Source organism: Cheilinus undulatus, linkage group 22, assembly GCF_018320785.1.
Source record: "Cheilinus undulatus linkage group 22, ASM1832078v1, whole genome shotgun sequence".
NCBI classification, from domain to species: Eukaryota; Metazoa; Chordata; class Actinopteri; order Labriformes; family Labridae; genus Cheilinus; species Cheilinus undulatus.
Window position 1 is genome coordinate 12,708,425 of NC_054886.1, and position 23,252 is coordinate 12,731,676.

The 23,252-nt window shown below is 38.9% G+C and overlaps 2 protein-coding genes across 2 annotated transcripts; one reads left to right on the forward strand and one right to left on the reverse strand.

Annotated features, from left to right (window-relative positions):
* Nucleotides 1-11,028: 11,028 nt before the first annotated feature.
* Nucleotides 11,029-17,505, forward strand: si:dkey-19b23.8 (low density lipoprotein receptor adapter protein 1). The gene is made up of 3 exons (XM_041779514.1): nucleotides 11,029-11,350; nucleotides 13,573-14,304; nucleotides 15,878-17,505. The coding sequence occupies exons 1-3, from the start codon at nucleotides 11,335-11,337 to the stop codon at nucleotides 15,961-15,963; spliced, it is 834 nt and encodes a 277-aa protein (XP_041635448.1). The 5' UTR covers nucleotides 11,029-11,334; the 3' UTR covers nucleotides 15,964-17,505.
* A 130-nt stretch (nucleotides 17,506-17,635) lies between these two features.
* Nucleotides 17,636-22,009, reverse strand: si:dkey-19b23.7. The gene is made up of 8 exons (XM_041779513.1): nucleotides 21,781-22,009; nucleotides 21,414-21,485; nucleotides 21,267-21,338; nucleotides 19,446-19,645; nucleotides 19,081-19,144; nucleotides 18,819-18,984; nucleotides 18,385-18,582; nucleotides 17,636-18,215 (listed from the first exon to the last, which is right to left on the reverse strand). The coding sequence occupies exons 1-8, from the start codon at nucleotides 21,787-21,789 to the stop codon at nucleotides 18,088-18,090; spliced, it is 909 nt and encodes a 302-aa protein (XP_041635447.1). The 5' UTR covers nucleotides 21,790-22,009; the 3' UTR covers nucleotides 17,636-18,087.
* Between the last annotated feature and the right edge of the window lie 1,243 nt (nucleotides 22,010-23,252).

Below are 23,252 nucleotides of genomic sequence, written 5' to 3' on the forward strand. Positions count from 1 at the left end.
AGAAGGAGTTTAAAGTGTTGCCGGGGAGAGGGATGTCTGGGTGAACTTGCTCAGCCTGCTGCCAACACAACCTGTGTTGTGTAAGTAAGTGAATGATTCTGATGACCCAGAAAGTAGGGTGTATTTTGTAACTCAGTGATAGGTAGTCTTTACCCAGCACCTGGTAATTTTTGCCAAATTTTCGGGTCAAGAACATAATCCAACTCGCTGTGTCAAGCCCATAACCCACCCCACTGAGTTGAAATAACTCAGGGTTGTGTCAGTCCCTTTTTGACCCAGGGCTGTGTTACCAAAATAACCCAAATTGTTTTTTGCTTTTTTAACTCAGCAGTTTTAAGAGAGTAGCATCTTGTCTGATGGCCAAAAGCACCATACTGTAGTCATCAGACCAAAGATCTTTCTTCCACTTGATCATGGAGATCCCACGTGCCTTTTGGTGATCTCCAGTCGGGATTTAATATGAGTTTTTTTGTCGACAAGGGCTTTCTCTTTGCCACTCTGCTATAAAGCTGTGATTGGTGATGAAACTGTAAAACCGTTGTATGCAGACTCTCTCCAATCTCACCTGCTGAAGCTTGTAACTCCTTCAGAGTAGTCATAGGTGTCTTTGTGGTCTCTCTCCCTCCCCTTCTTGCACAGTCACTCAGTTTGTGAGGATAGCCTGATCTGGGCAAATGTACACTTGTGCAATATTCCTTCCATTTCTTGATGATGGATTTTAACTCCAGCAGATGTTCAGTGCCTTGGAAATATGTATTATCCATCCCCTGACCTTTACTTTTCAACAACCATTTCTATGAGTCGCTTGGAGTGTTACTTTGTCCTTAGGGTGTAATGGTAGCCAGGAATACTGATTAACCAGTGACCGAACCTTCCAGATACAGGTGTCTTTATACTGCAATCACTTGTGACAGGCTCAGTGCACTCAGGTGATCCCCATTTCACTGATTGTGAGGCTACTAGCACCAACTGGCTGGACCTCTGTTGAATTAGGAGTCCTTAATTCATCAAACCAAGTTGGCAACTGAGGTGGGGGAATACCATGACACTCTATTGGATTGCCCGCTTTGAGAAATCAGTGGGGCTGGATTGTTAAGAGTATTTGCATTAAAATCTCCTTTAGTATTCAAGTAGAGGAGAGACTATTTAAAACGATATGAATCATTCTTTACTTAATAACATCAAACATGAGCATAAGATATACGGCCATGACTGCTAGGGTGGAGAATCACCATCCTTTCATGCTGTAGCCAGCATTTCCATCACTAAATAAACCTCCTGATCTGAGTGACGTCTGCTCTGTGTTTGCTCTTTGTTCAACCATGGAGACATGCAGGGTGTGGATGGCCTACTGGCTGTGTTGCACCCACTGCATGGATGTCCTCAAAACAGGCGGCCCAGGTTCAGGTCTGACCTGTGGCTCCTTCCTCACATATCATTCCACATTGTCACTGTGTCCTTTACTGTATAATAATAGTATAATTATTGAATAAAAAAAACCCTAACCCTGCACAAACCACACACAAAATCCCCCAAACACAGTTTACCATCTTTAGGATTGTAGAAAATTTGTCACGACTTCAGAGCAAAGGTAGCATGGGGGTTCATAGAAATGCATTAAGTCAAGAGTTTGATATTTGTCTTTTAAATGCGGTTGAGTAAAAATAGCCTCCCAGGTTTAATATTCATGTTAGGTACAAACACTCAAAAACCGTATTTTAGTAGATTTCCAATGTTACAGTCCATCACTAATGCATGCTAACATGCACACAACTGCGATGCCAGCTCACTAATTTCGCAGGCCTAAAGTAAAATAAAAAATTGTAATGGCGTACGTGATAGTGTACTGGCCAGTGTTTTAAGCTGTATTCACACTTGCACAAGTCCTGAAAATTTCCTCCATGTACCCGTTTGATCTGCATGTGTGAATACAAACAGCTGGATGACTTTATCCTGAATTTTCCCACTAGCCCACTTGTATTTCCCCTCCCCCACTTCAATGACTGATAGGCAAACTTCAGGAAACCCTCCTGCTATGTGGGACGAGAGTGAACAAGCAAATCCTGAAGTTTTCTGGTGAGGTATCAGGGTAGCATGTGTGAAAAAGGCTTTAGTTTTTCATGTTAGCATGCTATCAAGTACATTCGCACAAGGGCCAGATTTAGTCTTGAGAGAGAGCCTGGGGGGCAGACTTTCAGAAACAGAAATTAAATGAAAATTTTGGTCTGATTAATATATTATTGTATTAATATTTTATTCCAAAATGCAGGGAATTTTTTGGCATTACCGGTGAGATCTATGCCTATTATCAATAATAAAGCAGGCAACAAGGAGACAGGCTTAACAACGGCATTGGCCATTAGCATTTAGGACCAATATTAACTCATTTTTGACACTTTTTAACCCCTTTTCACTACTTTATTTAGCCATTTCTGCAATATTTTTTGCCACTCTTAACCAGTTTCTAATTATTTTTGCCCATTTTAAACCAATTTTTGCCACTTTTCACTCATTTTGCCACTCTTTACCCTCTTTTCACTACTTTGCCAGGCTTTTTTTCATCATTTTTAACCACTTTAACCCAATTTTGCCATCTTTAACCGCTTTAAAACCACTTTTCCTGCATGTTTTATCCTCTTTGTGCCACTCTTTCGTCCATTTTTGCCATTTGACATCTATTTTTGCAACTTTTAACCCCTTCCCATTACATTTTTCACCATTTTTGCCACTTCAAACCTGTTTTTGATACTTTTTGCCACTTTTTTCCTCTTTTACCACTTTGTTTTGCCTCATTTTAACCTCTTTTCACCACTTTTCCTGCCAATGTTTGTCCCTTTGTGCAACTCCACAACCCATTTTGACACTCATCACCTATTTTTGCCACTCTAACCCCCTTTCAACACTTTATCTGGCCATTTTTGCAACACTTCCACCAGTATTAACTCATGTTTTTTTTTTTTCAAAATACTTACTTATAATGGCTGACAAAGGAATTTCTGTAAAAACAGATCAAAAGTGAAGTCATTCTAAAACTACTTCAATTTTCATTGTTTTTGGGGTGGATTAAACAGCTGGTGACATTTAAAGCCAAAATATACTCTTAAAACTACAATATCTTCTTTCCCACCTTTTCTAAATTTAATGATCTTCTGAGGGCTGGAGAGGAAGCTTTGGGGGGCCTGATATGGCCCACGGGCCACCAGTTGATGATCAGTACATTAGGGGTTCTTTATCTTCTTTGAATGAAGTAGTTGTTATGAAATTGCAGTCTTGACCAATGCTGACACAGGAAGCCAGTGTGATACAACCAACCGCAGTGTCAATATTGCTAAACTTGACTGATAGTTTAGGTAATTATAGAATGCAGGTAAAAGTTCATGACATGTATTTTATAACTCATTCTGTATGGATGCCAGAGACAGATCGTAACAAGCCTTTTCTTCAATAGGACATAGAGATATCAGACTGGAATGCTGCTTTCATTGTTGACAGAACTAACAAATGCAGATCAGCCGGATTGATTTACAGCAGTTTACAGAAAGGGAACTGGGTATAAAACATTACTGCAACAAATGGGTGGCAACACACATGGTTTTGATTAACTTCCTAAATTTTCAGTTTCTTGCCTTTTTTCCCACAATACAAATCCTTCATTAAAAAAGAGGTCACAACCTTGTTGATCTAATGGCTTCATGAACAAAGCTTCTTATGGATTCTCTGGTTCACTAAAGTTCTTAATGAAAAGCTAATCTCACTTACAAAAGCTTCATTTTTCCTTCCCATCAACCAGCTCTTGGCTTGTTAAAAGTAGGCTGTGATTTTGTCCCTCCAAATCCCCAAATTTCCTCCCAGCTCAACTGTGAAATGTTTTGACTCTGACCGTTAAAGGAGCTGTTTTGCCCTCACTTTGCCTCTCGCTGTTGAGTTTTGCTTTCTCACACTGACTTGCAACAGCTTCCTTAGAGAGTTGTGGTTTCAGTCGCAGTCAGGACAATGAATTAGTCGTCGCCCTTCAGTTTCATTAGGGTGTGTCTGTAATAGCGGCACACCCATTGATGGTAGTGTCTTTTGGCTCATTGTGTAGTCCTAAAAAAGCTTTGTACTCTAAATCTGAGGAACTGAAATTAAACATTTTATTATTTTTTTTTTTGTAAAAGAAAAAATGTTCTCTTCCAGTAAAGAGATGGTCTAGTTGTGACATCCTTGTGGCTGTTCTTTAAGTTAAATACTCAGCCTTCATCAGCATGCTAACACGCTTCCAACTTTAACAGCTAAAGTCGATATAAATCAAATATTCATACGTGGTGTTATTCTTAAGCTGGTTGAAGGTACAGAGCTTTGAAGGTTTCAGTGATTGATCAAAGGTGGAAAAAGTGTATGACTATTGTACTCAAGTAAAAGAACAGTAACTCTAGTAAAAATGTGCTAAAGTAGAAGTAAAAGTACTGGACTTTAAATCTCTAGTAAAAGTAAACATATTTAATTTAAAGTTTACTTTAAGTTCTGAGTAGTGAGTAGCTACTGAGGAGTTATACAGTAAAAGATGATCTTATCTTATTGGAAAGAGGCTATCTAGGTAATTTCACACCTCCATAAGTAAAGTGTTAAATATAAAATATGACAGAGCTGCAGTAACTCTTGAAAATCTGTGGCAAGGTGGGTCTCCTCAGCCAAGAACGAAGCAGAGAGCCAGCCTCACAGCAAAGTAATATGCTGTATACTCAGGAGGAATATGCACTATGCATTCTGAAGAGTACCTTAAGTCACAGGCAAGAACTCCAACTCAGTGGATAACTTCACTCACGGTGCAATTAAAAAAAACACAACAGGAAGTGAAAATCAACTCTAAAGTGTTTAACAGAGATAACCACACAACACATTGTTTTTGCTGTACAACAGCTATCAGAGAATAAGAGTACCCAAAAACCATCCAATTCAAGTAATATGACTAAATATAATTAGTTGCTTTCCACCCCTGTGTATCAGATACTGCTTGGTGGTTATATGCCTCAACAGAGGAAGTGGTAGGTCAAAAAGAAAGGCTGTAGTTGCTGTGGAATCAAGGAATGAACATGAGGTCTGATGATCTTGACCTATGACCTCTAAAATCTAATCAGATCGTCTTTGAGTCATAATGGGCGTTTGTGGAAAGTTTGGAGTAAAAAACATTCAAAGCACCCCTAAAAACTGAGTTCATAAGGAAGAGATGGCTTGACAAGTGATTCCCCAAAATCTAATCTGTCTTCAAATACTGGTTCAGTTCGTCCTTGAGTCAGCGTGGACATTTGTGCAAATATCCATTTAAAAATTGTCTGGATATTGCATTTGCAACCAAGGGATGACAAAGGTCCAATGACCTTAACCTTTGCTCTATCACCTCAAAAATTTAACCAGTTCATCATTGGATCAAAGTGCAATTTTTTTCTAAGTTTGGAGAAAATCCCTTAAAAGGAAATTCTTCTGATCAGACAAAACCATCTTATGGGATAGATATTTTTTTCTTTTTTAATGTATATTTAAAAAAAAAACTCATTGGATATCTGAATTTTGAGTAAATGTAAACATATAAACTCATATGGAGTAGGGCTGAACAATTTGCAAAAATAATCTTATTGCAATTTTTTTCCCCAAATATTGCAATTTAATATGCAATTTTTCTTGGGTAAATCTTATGTATTTTTCAACAAATTCAAGCAATAAATAATTCTATAAAAAAGACCATATGTATTGAAAACAATGAAATTATTTCCGAAGCAATTAATCCATAGTGGCGTGAATCTGAATAATGGGGTGCAACAAGCTTTAAGCTATAAAGGAGGTAGCTGGAGTGGGGGAGGCTGATCACAGATGGAGTATGACTTTCGTTAAGTAACACTAGGCTTCATCAGTTTTAGATAGAATGAGCTTACTATTCTTGCTTGTGTTGCAAATGTGATGTCATTTGCCTTGTTTAAGGGCATTATCACTCATTTTGATCAAGATAAACAAACATAAAAAACAAAAAGGATGATTTCTGTAAACGATTATAAATAATTTGACACTTGAATGTTTGCATAATGTGTATAAAATATCTGCTGCTGCAAAAACTATTTACTAAACTGGTATTTTGACACATTTTAAGTTAAAGAAATACTGCAACTTCTGCTATTTGAAAATTGCAGCAGGCCATATTGCAATTTAATCTGTAATTAATTGCCCAGCCCTAATATGGAGGCTGCCATGTTTTGATCTGGACTGGTTATCTGACCGCAGCACTCCATGGCCGTACAATCAATGTAGTAACCAACCATTTCAGACTGGCAGCGTGTCATTCTTCTGAAGTTTTACCCCAATAAATCTCCCAGTGTGACCTGATGAACCAGCGGGGAGATTTTCAAAATAAAAGCAGTTTGTACAACTTTTATAAGTTTTACTGTATACCGCAACCTTTGACCGGTTTACCCAGAGCTCATCTTTATGACCAACTGAACATTTCTATCATTTAAAATATTATCTAAAGGTTTTCTGAGATAAAGCTTTCACGAAAACTTGACAAAATGTTAAAATATTTCTAGTATCATCAGTTGCTAATCTTAGTTGCATTCATGCTTTGGTGACGGTACCAAATTTCATGCCAATCCATTCAGTTGTTTTTGACCTATTTCTATACAGAACAGCTTCTGTCAGAACAATGCTTCGACCCTTCAATCTTTATCATCCGAGTGGGCAATCCAAGATATTTGCATCCAGTGAAATGCCCTCTTAACAGAAGCATCAAAAGGACCATACCCTCAAAAGAATTTGCCTCGGCATGCCCCAGAACCACAGCTGCAGTCCTGCTTATGCCACAGTTTGGATGCTGACTCTGGTGCCCGTTGTGAGGTACGTACAGAGGGTGTGTGCCTGTCTGAGATGCTCCATTATGTCACTGGTGCCCCAAGAATAGTTCCAGTGTATCCTACGAGGCACTGAGGCGAGTGTGACGTTCAAAACCTTAACTGTTGTTGGGCCAAACCCAGGAGAAAACAGGGGCCTTACTGTTTCCCCATGTCAGGCACACCCAGCCACGCACAAACACGGGCTACAGATGCACAGACATGTACACACATGGAACTGTTTAAGCTTCTCCCTCTGCCACTGTTCAAAATGCCCCAGAATAAACACAAGAGGCAGATCTGAACCAGCGAGGCCACTGATCCCCATTAGAGGCAGGCTGTGACGCAACGTGTCGGTAATGAGAGGTAGTGGGTTTCAGATGTTTTTTCCTCAGCCGTGTGCTGTACATGTACAGAGGGGAATGGGAAAATAACAGTTGGTAGAGTTCATCGTCAAGGATTTGTGCCATAAATAGCCTGTAATCTGAACATTTCCTTTGTCATGTTAAGGCTAAAATATAACAGGTCCTTGTAATTCATTGAAACAAATAGTTTCAGTATGTGCTTCAGTGATAAACTGATGTTGTAAAGATACACAGCTTTTTAGTGACGCAATGTTAAATTATCATCTTTGTAATCTGATATGTTGTTGTTTTTTTTTAAAGAAGAATGAAATACATCAGCTTGGGAAATCTATTTCTGGTGTTTCAGTTTATGAAGAATTGTTGTTTTCTCGTAGTTCTCAAAACAGTATTGTCAGATCTATTGCCAAACTCAGTGACTGAATAGGTGAGATCTGAAATTCACAATGTTTATTTCTAGAAGGTAGTTAAGTGTAGAAGTCCCCTAATCAGACCTAATTCCACCCTAGCACCCTAATAACCATCTTGTTGTCTAAAACATAGCCCTGATTTTAAATATGTAACAGCCTTATAGCCAGTGTTAGATAACAATAGAATAAAAAGAATTAAAATAAAAATGTAATAAAATAGCGGGGTAAGTTGCAACAATGTGTTACAACTAAACCCACTCGTGGTGCCAAAAGTAAGAGAATAAAATATAAATGTAATAGCACTGAAATGGATATAATGTTTCATACTATCTTTATATTATATAATTTTTATTTTATATCAATTTATAAAAACATCATTGATCTATTATAATTATACCTAACATAAATTATGCATAATATATGAAAATAACACATAAACATATACAATAGTATAATAATGGGAGAAAATGCATTTTAAGATACATTTATATTTTCTTGATTACTGTGTATTTTTTCTATATTATTTATAATCTTGCATATTTTATAAGTAAAAGGGTATTAGCCATATATGTGTAATATCCATCCATGTAACATTTACATACTAGATCAGGGGTGTGCAAACAATGGTCCAGGGGCATATTTTTGACCCCAGCCGAATTCTTTAAAGGCCCTGTAAAGTGAAATCCAAAGTTTTTGTCTAAACACACCAGATATGTTGGAATATGGTTGCTGTAAACATGTGAAAGCACTGAGATCTACATGTGACTGAATTTTGGATTTAGACTGTTAGAAATTTTTTCACCTCTTTCCTGGCTTGGTTCAATTTGGGCGGAGCAAATTTATGTGGGCACAGTGGGGAATGACCCCGCCCCTCTAACACTACAATATAAAATCACAAAGCAGTTCATCTCAGAACAGTTTTGTTAGCTGATGTCACTGCCTTATTGAAAGTTAACAGCCAGTTAAATGCTGTTCTTTTGTTCATTGTGAGGTAAATTTGTCAAATCTATCAGCCACAATGGTCTATGGATCATTGAAAGCATCATTTCAGAGATTTGAGTCAAAAAATGAACTTTGTCTCTTCTTCTAAGGTCAACAAAAGGTCAAGAGATAGACTAATGGCATGCGTGCTTCCTATATTCAGATTGTAGCTTTTTTTTTTTTTTTTTTTTTTGAGAGGATCTTTTTTCTCCTGAGTGGGCATGGCTTCAGCTCATTCACACACCCACACCATCTTGGAGCAGATTTTACCATCTCATTTTTCATGATTTTGAAGCTTAACTTTATAAACTTAGACATGTTTTATTCGACTGAAATTTGACCTGAGGTTTCACCGTGACCTGTCATACAACAAACCTAAACACAGATCTATTTTCACTTCACAGGGTCTTTAAATTAAATAAAATGTGGCCCTCAACAGTGCATGAAGCTTGTGCTAGATTATCTGTACTATTCCTCTAAGTTTCAGCACAAGGCAGTGCTACCATGCCAACACTGTAAAAAAACATTTTGACATGTTTTTATGCTGTTTTTTAGGACTAAATTGAGACAACACTATAAATAGTAAAGATGTTGGCAACCAAATTGATAAGAATATCTTTATTTATAATGCCCTAATGGATTACAGCAGCAAATAGCAGCACCAATGATGTACCAGGGGCGGAGCCAGTGGTAGCCAGAGCCAACCCCTTGAAATCGGATTGGCCTCCCCAAAATACTTAAAATGATTGGATATTTGCCTTGTCAGCTATCAAATAGTCATTGAAGCATACCCAATATCTTAACCTATATCAGATTGTTTTTACTTTCTTTGATATCAAGGTGAGGTATATGAAAGTGGGCCCACCATCCTTATATATTCCTGTATGTGTATGTGGAAAAAGTCTGGACACCCCTGTACTAGATGAATGGTATGAATATGTAAATGTTTCTATCATTGATCTGCAAACATTATCTACTAAAAAGCATAAAAAAAAAATTCCAGAGTTTATTTGTGGCAGAGATGTGTGTGTGTCGGTCATATAACAATATGATTAACATAGCTCAAATATTTTCAAAATTATTGAGCCACATTCAAAAAGTGTGTAGGCTGAATTCAGAGACATAGGGACGTTTTACAATTTCCGTCCTCTTTTAACATTCTTGAATGAATTTAAAGAAAAAAGGTCAAACGTGATACATCTCTTTATCACTGACAAAGTTTCTTATTAATTTCAGGAGTAAGGAAGGGTAATCATGTTCTAGGGAAGAATGGCCGCCACTTGCATAAACCAGTGCAAAACTATTCTTTCTGGTAACACTAAGGTGACTGGGGTAGCACATCTATTCCCATACTAAAACTACTGTGAGCATGTTAACATATTTTCTTTCATTCAGTTATAATAGTGCTTGAAATGAACATTTTATTGTACATATTTTATCCAGAGATGGATAAGTATATGACTATTGTACTTAAGTAAAAGTATAGTTACTCTGGTTAAAATATACTTAAGTAAAAGTTGAAAAGTAATTTATTTAAAGTTTACTTCAGGTACTGAGTAGCTACTGCAGAGTTGTAGAGTAAAATATCTTTCCTTATTTTCAAGAACCAGGTTGTTCATTTAGTCATACCTCTATGACAAAGTAAAAGAAAAATTGTCAGTGTTCACACATGGGGTTAAAATTACACTTTGGGAATTAAAATCAACTTTGAAATGTTTAACCCTGGAATAGCAACCATCCAGGTTTTGCTGTGTACAACTGTTTTGGGATATGATTTAAGTAATTTTCAAGCTATGTGCTACCGTATGCTACAGTAAGACTATTGTACTCAAGTAAAAGTACAGTTACTCTTGTTAAATCATGCTTAAGTAGAAGTAAAAGTACTCATTTTAAATGTAGTAAAAGTAAAAGTAAAAGTAAAAGTACGACTCAATTACAGTTTTAGTAAATGTAAAAAGTGACTTCCACCTCAGGTTTATTGAGTAAACAATGCCTGTTACTATGAGAAGGGCAAACAGGTAATCCATGGACATTTTTGTGTTTCTTATGGATTGGGAACATTTTATTTGTTTAATAAAATATACAAAAAATGCGATTTAAAAAAAAAATTCTTCGTATTTATAGTCCTTTAATTACTGCCCCCATCACAGAAAAGTATGCTTTTCCATCCACACAAACTCTCTTTGGGCCTGCCCTCTGTAAATATGTACAAAAACGATTTGCGTCGTAAATTCTTCATAAAACAGCAATTCCAGGAAAGGACAAGTGCTGGTTAATTGTTATCCATCTTCCTTTAAAGCGTAAGTCCCTGTTCACTTGTAAATCATCATTATTTCCCCCCTTAGACCCCCTCCTGCTCCACAAAGTCAGAACTACCTCCTCTTCACTGCTCAGACGTAAACGCTCGTCCGCGTGTGACGAGCTCGCGCCTACGCTGTTTAAAACGGTCTTCCCACGAGCCGTTTGAATCACTCAACCCACAGAGCAGGAAGGAGACCAGGATTCAGTCCGTACGCAGTCCCTGTCAAGCTGGTAGCGTCTTTAAAATCGTTTATCTGCGCAAAAGGAGCTCACGGAGACGCTGGAGATTTTGGTCGAATAGAGCACATTTAGGACTTTTTTATCTAAGCGGTTACGAGTGAATGTGCAGGACAGCAGACTTTCACCTGACGTGTTTAAAACAGCACGAGACTCTGTTAACCTCAGCCGCACGAGGACATCGTTTGCATGAAACTGTGGCCAGGTAAGACCTACTTATTGAAAGTGGATTTGAATAACATGCCTAAAAATAGATGAGAGGCTGCAAAACACTTAAAATTATGGATAAATGTGCTTGTTTTTGACAGTGAGAGGCATCTAGTGCCACGAGGGTTATAGTTGACTGTGGTTGGTTCACGGAACCTCATTCTCAAATCCCGGACTTTAAACTTTAAAGATTTTTATCTTAAGTATTTACAAAGTCTAGCAGACAATTAAGTTTTTAAACTTAGCACAAACTAAGCTGGTTAATTCGGCATCGTTTTTAAAGTGTGATGTAAAAATGGTATGAAATTGCTCCTCCAGCTGTTTAACAAGCTATATCTGGGGAACATTGGTCCTTGACGTGAGGATTTAATCTAAATCATATGGATTTTGGTGGAAGATCCTCAAATGAGAATTGGTGTTTGAAAAAAAACTAGTTGCCTTATTTCTTCTGGGCAGTGTTGATAGTTTTTTTTTTTTTAATTACATTTCAGACCTGAATTTATTCATGTAAGATGCTCGGTTTTGTGGTAAATGTTAGGGGTGGGAGAAAAAATAGATACAGCATAGTATTGCTATATTTTGTATGGTGATATATTGTCTCATCCACAAAGTATAGATTTTTTCAAATTAATGCCTAAAGTCTATGATAATGGAAAAATAAAATCAGTTGATTGGAAAATTGTTTGTCCAGTGAGGTCGGCAGAGGTGACGGTCATATAGCAGGAGGAAAGTTAGTAGAAAGTGCATGGCAGCACCAGGGGAAGGACATCAGGAATGCAAGCAGGACACAAATAAGATGGGCATGAGGTTTGCAAGAAGCGCTAAATGAAAATAAATTACTGCGGAAATACGACAAACATGAGGGCAAGACTGATGCTAAATCAGCTTAACAGTTGAAAAAATGTTATCGATTGCAGCATATCACAGTGTGTGGTATCGCAGAACTCACTGTCATGCAAAATGTCTAAAATCGTGATAATATTGCATCATGGCACCACTAGTGATTCCTACCCCTAGTAAATGTCCCAGGCTTTATGCAAAGCAGAAGTGAATTGTAATCTCCAAAGATGAGACAAGTATGCAGTGTCACGTGTACTTTAATTTACATGTGTCAGAAAACAGAAGGTTGGTTGTGTTTTTTACAGCTCTGGAGACGTGACTGTATTTTGATGCACGTGCTCCAAGACGTAAAATTTTGATGGTATCAGGTTGTCTATGATGGTTTTGTGTGCCCATGTACAGGTAAAACTTGTTTTGTAAGTATGTTTGATTGTATGCAAATTTTGTTGCTACCTACCTGTGCACTTCTTTCCTCATAGATGCTTCATCTCCTTCAGTACTTCTGCATTTTGTAACCCACACTTGTATCTGTGCATGTCCACGTCCTGGTTTCAGCCACAGCTCTAGGTCAACTTGCATCCCTTCTGTGATGTGACACACTCACAGAAGCATGCTATTGTTTGTGGGAGAAATATTTAGCAGGGAATGCAAAGCTGTTTCCTGCATAGGGGGGCCGGCTAACAATGGCCCCCACTTCAGAGCAGTTGGTGGTTTTCTCTGCAGCTCACTTCTGAGGATGGAGTTAGGATGTTGGAAGAATGGCCAAGAAAAGAGAAAGGGGGGAAAAATAACATTGAACACAATGGAGAACAGGCGTTCCTTAGGTTGTGTAGGATGGGATACAATGGGGGTAGATGAGGTTGCATAAGACTTGTTGTTTCAAGGTCACTGAGGCATTTTGAAGCTCACATTAGCTAAAAATGAGGTGTGTAAAGGAGGTACATGTTTTTCATTACATTACTTAGGCCTGCCTCCAGTTCATCTTTGCTTTTTACGTCTCTTAAAGGGTTCACTGCTGTGAGGACAAAGCTAAGTCAGACCAGTCAGTAAATATTTAATGGGCAGTGTCTGTGGTGAATGAATATTCCTCGCCCAATGCGTCACATTTGTAACAGATCCTGTTCGGTGGCCTTTTGTTTTTCCATGCTGCAGTACATCTTGTGCTGACTAGATGCATTTAAGGAGTTGAAATGGTTAGATTGCAAAAAAGCTGCAACAAATGTGGAGTTGCTTCATACCAAAAAAAGTCCTCAGTGTCTCAATGACCAGTTTCACCTTTTTTAACTCTGAACAAAGTTTAGGAAACGGTCCCCCTCAATTATTCACACGTCTTTGAAATGGATCTTGCTAACGTCAATGTCTCTGTCTGCTTTGTTCCAGGTAAAAGCGGTGGATGCAACTACGCTCCATTTATAGAAGAAAGGTGGCAGAGCAGCAGAGGCTTAGAAGAGGATCAGCCAACCACAGGCAGATACACCACCGCTAAAATTTCCTCCAAAACCCTCCCCAAACGCACCATGTCCCTCAGCACATTCCACCTAATGCAGACCCTTAAGAACTCTCCCGCTGCACTTCGTCGCCGCTTTCGCCGCGACCGCACAGAGTCTTTATCGCATGGTGACCCCCTCTTCAAGGTGCACTACTTGGGCACTGAGAAAATCTTCTCCTTGGATCGAGAACAGGCGCAGTACGCTATTAGCCACCTACTTGATGGTATTGCTAACGGCAAAAAGCTGAGCAAAGATCACGCTCTGGTTGTACGCCCAAGGTATGTCGAAGTCAAGGAGCTAAGTACAGGACGGCAGCTAACCAAGACATACCTGCAGGACATTGCGTACTGTGCAGCAGATGCCAACCGACCCAACGTCTTCCTGTACATCTGCAAGCACCAGGGGCAGCAGCTGCAGTGTCGGGTGTTCTGGTGCAGCCGGGCTGAGAGGGCACGGGACATGACAGCCTGTCTGGCGCACTCATTCCAGCGGGCGCTGAGTGACTGGCAGCAGGATGGCTCGGCCATGCTACAGCCAGGAGAAGTGAAGGGGAAGTGTGGGGAGGAGTCCAACTCTCCTTCCAACAACAAGAGCTCCACGCTGCCTGCCAGTCTGGGGAAAGGTGAGACCACAGTACTGCTTTATAAAGGAGAAGAGACAGTGAAGCCTAAGAGTGTGGTCTTATTTTCATATTCACCATTGATCATTTTGACAGACTGCATTCTAGAAACCTTTACATATGTCCTAATTATGTGATTGTTAAGGCAGCTTGACCACTATTCTACTATTTCCAGGTGTAAGACGAGTAGTGATGGCTCTGATGCTACTATGACGAGCTAGGCTAATTAACCATTAGCATGAATCTGGTGGGATTTTTTCCTCTAAAAATTAAAGGCGAAATAGTTTCTACATCCAATGTACTGTAAAAGCATATTTGTGTATAACAGTCTATCATATTTATAGCATTTAGCTTGCACAGTTGCTAAATAAGCTGTAGCTAAAACTGTTACTTTGCATAAACTAGTGGAAGTGCAGTCACAGAAGGTAATTTCAGATCCCTTTTAGCTCCACAAGTAGCATATTTAAACATGAAAATCAATCTCTTTTACATATGTGAAAAATCTTGTTAAAGCTGAATTAACTTGCTGGGATATCAAACCATTCTTAAAGGTATAAGAAGTGCTAAATAAGCCTTAGCTTTTTCTCTTAGCGAGCCTAAGTATATGTGTGTGAACATTTGTTAACGCAAAAATCTCAACATCTTTGCTAAGATGAAATATTTCATGAAGCTTTTTCTTAAAAAATGAAAATCCTAAACTAGCTTTAGCCTTGTCTGAGCTCTGAAAAGTTGATTTTGACAGATGTCACAATTACATTGACTTGTCAATGTAGAATTAGCGTGAACAGCTAAACTAGATTTCATTTTTTTATATTGGTTTTAGCATATTTCAACCAACTCTCAAGGCTAAAATGGGTTGAAAAGCCCTTTTTTCCAAGAAATACTAACTAGCTAAAGCCTAAAGGTTCATTTTTAGCTAGCCTGAACATATTTCAGTGTGAAAAGTTAGGTTTTTATCAGATTCCAGGGTGTCAGGAATGTGTCATGGCTACATTAGTTTGGTTTTGATTTTTTTAAATATATTTATTTATTTGAATGCTAAACTGGCTTTAATCTAGCAGTTAATTAAAGCCAACCTGAATATATTACAATGTAAATGCTTTAAACAGATGTCAAAATCTTGGCTAAGCTTAAGTATCTTAGTGATTTTGCTTGACTTATTGAAAAAGCTTTAGCTTTGCTTTTTATCTTGGCTCACCTATATGTCAATGTGACAAGTTCAAATTTAATAAATGGGAGGTCAGCAACATGTAAATGCTAACTTAGCTTTAGCTAGCTGTTGCTCTTTCAAATTTTAGGCACTGTTTTCCCCTCCGATTTACACCCTTTTTGCATTTTTTTTCTCCCACAACAAATCAAATATTTCATACTAACCAAGATGTTTTGAAAAACGAGAATGCAACTGAAATGACTGAAAATCAAGAGCTGTTAAAATAGCCTCACAGAGACACTTTGGTTTTAAATAAGAAACTTTTAGGCTAGACAAATGCTAAAGATAAACATTTAAAACCAGTGTTCAGTTTTCATTAGCAGCTTATTTGCCTCCATCACTCACTCACTGTCTTCTCTCTTTCAGTTCGTTGGAGAAATAGAGGCTCAGTCTCTCGCAGCCCCCTCAGGGCCATCAGCAGACGAGGATCAGGCTCAGACAGCTGGAACTGAACCCTGGCTTTAACCCTTCATACGTTGGGACTACTTTAACCTGACAACCGCCTCAAGGACAGCAGCACTGACGGGAGGGAGCGTTACGAGACGAAGGGAAGGACAAAAGGGGATAAAAGTACAGGGAGTCCATATTTGGACATGAGCGGATGATGCTGTAATCAGTGAGCGTACGGACCTGAATGTTTTTTGACGCAGCAGGGTTCTCTTGACTTGTGAGAGTGGCGCCCATTGTGGCACAGACTACTGCTGATGGTTCCCTTTGTTCACTTGTCAGCAGCTACATGAGGACTGTGACTGGCTGCAAGCCATTCAAGGAGCGAACTGATGCATTTCCTTTGCTCTTTTTTGGCTGGCTTGTGTTGTAAGTATTCTGTTTGATACTTTAGCCTCTGCAGGGCTTGTTCTCCCGGAAATGGACAATTAAAGTGACTTCTTTCAACAGATTGAACTCCAAAAACTGGAAAAAGACAACAAGAGTCTTTATTTTTTGAAGGCTGGCTTTTATTCAACTGACATTTGAGACAGGTCTTAACCATGTGGCACTGGCAGGCATCTTTCCCTTTATTTTTAAAGAATGTTATGAGATTTTTGGCCAACATCACAAGGATTGAAAGTGAAAGAGCAGGGGTTCACAGTAAATGTGGGCTGTGATACAAATGAAGGCAGTTATTCTTTTCAGGACACTTTTCATGCAGGCTTTCTCTGACATTTCCTACATTTTAAGAGATCGGTAGCTTCTGATAAATTATGAATCAGGAAATAATACTCCCCTGCAAAACATCCAAAGTGAATAAAATCCTCCTCTCAAGGCCACAGCAGCATCATCCAAAAAGAGACAGATCTGAACTGTCCTCAGCAATGAATTATTTGCATTTATGTGGAAAAAACACACCCGGCCATGACTCGCAGGGTTTGTTTGTGTCCGAACACTGGGAACGTTGTGTTCCTAATGTGGAGCCTCTGTGAGGAATGCATGGCCATGCACCTGCATTCCAATCGAGACGCAAGATATTCTCCAAAAAAGCTCCAAATTCTTCTCCATGTCCGACCATGACTCTGAATATTGAATAGGCAAGTCAGTTGATGCTTTAAGCTCTGTACCCTTCACTTGTTCACATAATCAAAGCCATTAAAGGAGGCCTAACTGCTTCACTTAAAGTTTTATATGTGCAGGGTTGCATAACATGCTCTCCTGATGGCGTGTTCTGTCTTAAGGTTTACAAATGAGCGAGTTTAGGAAACCCTGAGGCAATGATCTCTGGCCAAAGCTAAGCTAGAAATGTTACACTTTTTTTTTTTTTAACCAGGAAAGGTGTTTTTTGACTGATGTGCCACTTGGTTTTTTATCTGTAAATTTTAACATTTTATACTTTAAAATGTATCTTTTTTTTTTCCAACTACAAACGGCACAGCCTCAATCTCAAAAAAGGGGGTTAAAGTGCCTGCATTAAGCGTATTTTATAAATGTGCTGTTTTATGTCACTGTACATATTTAATTAAATATGTATTTTATGAAGTATTAAAACTTTTTATACAACATTTTATGTCCTTTCATGTTGTTCTCACATAGCTATGACATTAAAGAAGACAAATATTTTACCAGCTTCAACTTAACCCTGATGAATGATTCCAGACTTTTAAAATGTTATATTTGGCCAGAAGAAAACAGAATTCCTGTCATTAAGTGTGTGTGTGGGAGAGCGGGACTGAACGATTCAGGGGTGGCAGGGCAAAGACATTCAGAGAGGTCCTGGGATGCTTGATCTTAGTCATGTGACTTGTTTCCCAGGGTTATTTTACTGCTGTTTTCAGATTTTTATACACTGAAATGCATGTGACTACCTTCCAACTGTACTAACAATGCAGATACAGGGTGTAATAGACAGTGTGGCGTAAGGAAAAGGTTTGCACAGTATTTATGAGGGACATTTTGCTTTAAAGCTTCTAAAACATGACTTAAATGACTTTGAATATTTGATTCCGATATAAGACACACCATAGCACCCAAAAAATCATGAAAACTAAAAGAAACAGTCTTCCAGCTGAAGTTTAGCACATTTGAATGAATTTCCTGTAATTTTTTTCAATAAAAAGTCAGTTAAAGTGCACAGACATGTCTATTTACTCCTCTCCTGAGGAGTCCTTCACTGCGGGGCAGCTGCCTGCCAATTCAGAGCTTTCTCTCTGTTGCTGCAACTCTAACAAGGACTGGACATGAAGACGCCTCAGAGGCTTCACCTCCTCAGTCACTGAAAGATGAAAAATATTTTAAAAGCAGTTATTTTCAGGCAGTGGAAGGAAGCATATATGCCAGAGCTCTCTGTAATGTAGCTAAACAGCACCACCTACTGCCTTTAAAGGTAACTAGGAGGAAAATAAAAATATTTCTTGGCTTGACAGAAAACAATGAAATCATACCTTTGTCATAGTGCATCTCGTCCCGGTTTCCGTACACCACATACATCTCTAGGAAGTTTAAAAGAGCACCTGTGACCAGAAAGCGTTCAGGAAGGGGAAGATTTTTGATGTAACGCATGTCCAGGGCAAAAGGGTTTGAGGGAGAGGGAACTGTGCACAGACAAACCAGCTCACTGACCACATCCCAGACACGAATACCTAAAAAAAAAAAACCCACAAAATTGAATCAAAATATTTGTAGAAGTCAAGTATTGTAAGTTACAGTTTATATCCTAAGCACCTGAAGCTTTTTCCACGAGCCTAATCCACTTCAAACAGAAGTTCAACCCAAGCATCTGCATCTCGTTTAGCTCATGGAAACTGGTGTAATTATTGAATCTGTGCAGTGAAACAATAACTTTCTCCTGTTTGGATTCCTCACATTGTTTCCGTACCTCGTGTCTGCCAGTCTGCAATGGACTTGAGTTTCATGGGCGTGTCCTTGACCATGGAGTCAGTGCCTCCGATGTTGACCAGACGCTCGTGGTTGGAGCGTATCCAGGCGTAGGGGCGGCCATATTTGACGTAGCCAGCCACGAGAAAGAGAGTGCAGTTCACCTCCTGTTGTGAGGCATAAAATAAAGCAGAAGTTTTATTTTTTTCGACAGAATTTGTCACACATTCTTTTTCTTCAGTGCATCTGACTAAGGCTCTTACTGGCACTGCTATCTCTCTCTCACTAGGGGAGGCTGGAAGTAGGTGCTCCTCGCTGTTGGGGGCCCTGAGGACAAAAATACAAGGCAAATGATGTGTTTTAGTGTCTAAAGTCTGCCAAAAACCTCAGCCACGTCCACTCTTTGGAATTACAAATGGCTTTTCAGAGTCTATTAAGTGAAAAAAAGGAGCTTCAAATGTGAGGAATGGATTTTTAAAACACACTTCAGTGATTTTTGAATGAAAAAATAAAGCTGTTGTTGAATTTTGGATTAAAAAAGGTCACAAAATTCAAGCACAAACATTCAGGATTTTACCTTAAACTGAAAACATCTGAGTATTAATGAAGATAAAATAGCAGAAATCACCTTGAGGTGTGCGTCTGTGCCTTGGTGTGTGTGTGTAGGTGGGTGTTTCGAGGGCCAGCAGGCTCCCCAGGTATGGGCGAGCTGCCCCCGCTATCTATGCTTGGCGAGCTGCTGCTAGGGGAGACATCGCTGCTGTTACAGCTGCTGGTGGAGGTGTAGGAGGAGGCTCTGGATACCGCAAAACCTGGGGAACGCCAACCCTGCCGGAATGGGAAATACGGGGAAAAATACTGAAATGTTTGTGCATGGCATTAAAATCTTAATGTAAGGATTTGTCTATTCAGATCAGATCAGATTTCTGTCAAAAATTCTATCATATTTTAAAAAACACAGACCCTCTAAATGTCCTGTAAAAAACTAACATCACTTTTACTCAGAAACATGGAGCTGAAATAAGTCATCTTTTTTATAACCTATTATAAACACTTACCATAAACAAGTTACTCGTACTCCTTTGTCATAAAAGCTAAAGAACTTGATTTACCAAAGTTTACTTTTAAACAAATTAAGTATCAAGAACTTGTAACTGTTTTCCCTGCCCTTTCAGGCTGAATGGTAAAAGGTGGTAAAAAATTGAGCTGTTTATGTAAAAAATAAAAACAGCTATTTCAGCTTTATTTGACAGATTTGACAGAACTTATTTTCATTTTAAGTTAGCAGTACTCAAACAATTTAAGTATATTTTTGATTCAAGGTGCTCCCCGGGCAAATGAGATATATAATCCCTCCAGTGAGTCCTGGGTCTACCCCAGGGACTCCTTCCTGTTGGATACACCCGGAAGACTTTCACAAGGAGGCAACCAGGAGGCATCCTGATCAGATGCCCGAACCACCTCAACTGGCTCCTTTCGAGGCAAAGGAGCAGCAGCTCTACTTTGAGAACCCTCCAGATGTCTGAGCTCCTCACCCTATCTCTAAAGCTGAGCCCGGCCACCCTCCTGAGGAATCTTATTTTGACCGCTTGAACCTGCAGTCTTCTTCTTTCAGTCATTACCCAAAGTTCATGACCATAGGTGTGGGTTGGAACAAAGATCCACCTACAAATCTAGAGTTGTACCCTCCAGCTCAGCTCCCTTTTCATCACAACAATACCATACAATGTCTGCAAAACTGCACCAATCCCCCTGTCAATATCCATCAATGTCCATTCTGCCTTTACTCATGAACAAGACCCCAAGATACTTGAACTCCTTAACTTGGCCCAAAGACAATCTCCCCACCTGGAGGGAGCAATCTAACATTTTTTGGCAGAGAACCATGGCCTCAGACTCAGAGGTGCTGACCCTTATCCCGACCGCTTCACAAACCGCCCACGTGCTTGCTTGAGGTCCCCAGCTGAAGAAGCCAACAGAACCACATCATCTGCGAAAAACAGAGATGGAATTCTGGGCTCCCCTTCCTCCCCCTGGCTGCGCCTCGAGATCCTGTCCATGAAAATCCCCAACAGAATCCAAGATAAAGGCTAGCCCTGACGGAGGATGGCATGCACCGGGAACTTATCTGACTGTGTGACTAGGACGCGAACACAACTCTCCCTTTGGCTTTAGAGAGGACTTGATGGCTCACTGCAGCAGCCCAAGACACTTAAAATAATTAATTTAAAACTACTTTAGCAAACTAAAATAATAAAGATGGCATCTATTTTTATTACTCAGAAATATGAAGTTAGTGTGATTAAAAAAAAAACAAGTTGTTTGAACTTACAAAAGTCAAGTTTAGTTCACTTATTTCTGAGGCAACGAGTTTCTACAATTTTTTAGTAAACTCAACTCATTTTGTTTTACAATGTGTGTACTGTACACTATCTCTGCTGAAACTCACCAGATCCTCATTAACAACCGTCAGCAGCAACTCTTCTTTCCCTCTCAGCCAAGGCTGGAAGTATTTAAAGCCCTGTGACAGAAAATACCTACATTTTTAGTAAGAGCTCCACAATGTATGCTGTGTTCAATGTCCTATAGTGCATACCTGCAATGATCCAAGCAGAGCCAGGTCGTTGAGGAAGTGCTGCAGTTTCCTCCTCTGCTCCTTCTCTTTTTTCTATTTCAAAAACAAAATGATCAATTTTAGGGAAAAATTAAAATAAGCCGCCTAGCTAAAACTAGCTAACATCATCAGCGCCCTCCTAGTATCCTAGCAACACATGGAACGCCTCCTCCTAGCATCCCTGCTGTCAACAAAGGCGTCGATAAAGACGTATAAAAATGGACAATTGAACGATAACGCGAACTATATCATGCAACAGCACACTAACATTGGCTTAGCTTTTTGTTTCAAACCTAAAATCACCATTTTGAAGGTGATATGAGAGCATATCACGAAGGAAATAACTCACACTGCTCATTTTGTCCCAAATTGTAGGTCGTCTTCTTCCCAGGCAAACATGGCGTGATAAAAGCTACAACATGCCAACACTCAGAGCGGAGACTGTCCTCTTTCACACGTCTTCTTCATTTTGTCAACCGCTGCAGTGATTGAACTGTAGATCGAGGGTCTGTTCTCCTCGGGTGTTTCCTCTCTGAAGCTCAAAGCCTGTAGCAGAATGGTTTAGTAACGGGTATGTGAAACCCTCTAGCGGCCATAATGGCTATCTATCATGAAGCTGTCCCAGTACCAACCACCTAACTTTAACCTGAGATCTGAGCTTCTGTTCGGATTTTTCTTTTTCTTTTTTTTTAAACCACTTTTTATTTTATTTATTTTTACAAAAATTATGTCTACAAAGCTCTCCAAGGTGCTGTTTCAGAAAGAAATGGTGCAGGGGTACGGTGGTGGGGTCATTTCTCTTATTTTCATGATGGACCATAAGGACTTGCAAGGACAAGCATGAAACCAAATTTTCTACTCAAAGGTCTGAATTTGTTAGGATGTCCTTTGCCGAAACCCACACAAATTACTTGAAATTTCTGTGAAAATTCTTAAACATATTCTTAAAGTTGGCTGTCCCATAAAAAGTACCCTATATACTTATATAAAGCCTAGATATTACTATAAAAATTTCCCCAAAAATTCCATAGAAGTCCCCACCAATTTCAAAAGCTGATTCTCCTAAAAAATTCCTACCAAATTCCCAATAATTCTTTAGAATTTCAAAGGTCACCCCCCCAAAAAAATTACCCCTTAAATTCCCAAAAGTTTACATATAGTTGTCTCAAACTTCCATTAAAATACCAAAAACTTCAAAAGCAAATTCCCTTTCAAAATGTAATGCACCAAATTACACATACATGTCCAAAATTTACATACAAATGCTTTAACATTTCCAGAAAATTCCCCCAAACATCGAAACAAATTCCCAAAATCCCATGGAAAGGCAAATCCAAGCAAATTTCCCTAAAACTGCCAAAAAAAAACCTCTCCAGAATATACAAACATACCCTCAGAAATTCCATGAAGATTTCATGGCAACCTCTTCCCTTCTAACAAATGACTCTTACTTTAATTGATTGATATCAGATAATGACCTCAAAAATCTGTATATTAGAAATTTCTAATATGTTTCAAGAAAGCTAAAATGTATTGGCCTTATGTGCATGGGTCATGGTAAAATGTCAGGTTTTGTGCCGACTTGACCGAAGCTCATCTACAGCCATGAAACCTAGCTTTAGTCTAGCTAGCATATAAGCTGAACGTTAAAGTATGATTAGACGACTTTGACATTTTTATAACTTTAAAAATTAGGATTAGTAGATTATGTTTAGGCTACATATTTTCTTCACATCTTTGAATTGAATAAGACACCTTATTTAATCACCTTAGAACAAATACATCTAAAAATAGTGTAAAACTATAACAGTCTAGCTAAAA

Bases quoted from the DNA above. Each gene is read 5' to 3' on its own strand.
- si:dkey-19b23.7 (XM_041779513.1), bottom strand. The intron at 19,145-19,445 runs GTGATTTCTGCT...TTTTGTCCTCAG, and splicing joins GCACAGACGCACACCTCAAG to GGCCCCCAACAGCGAGGAGC. The intron at 18,985-19,080 runs GTAAGAGCCTTA...GCCTCACAACAG, and splicing joins AGAGAGAGATAGCAGTGCCA to GAGGTGAACTGCACTCTCTT.
- si:dkey-19b23.8 (XM_041779514.1), top strand. The intron at 14,305-15,877 runs GTGAGACCACAG...TCTCTCTTTCAG, and splicing joins GCCTGCCAGTCTGGGGAAAG to TTCGTTGGAGAAATAGAGGC.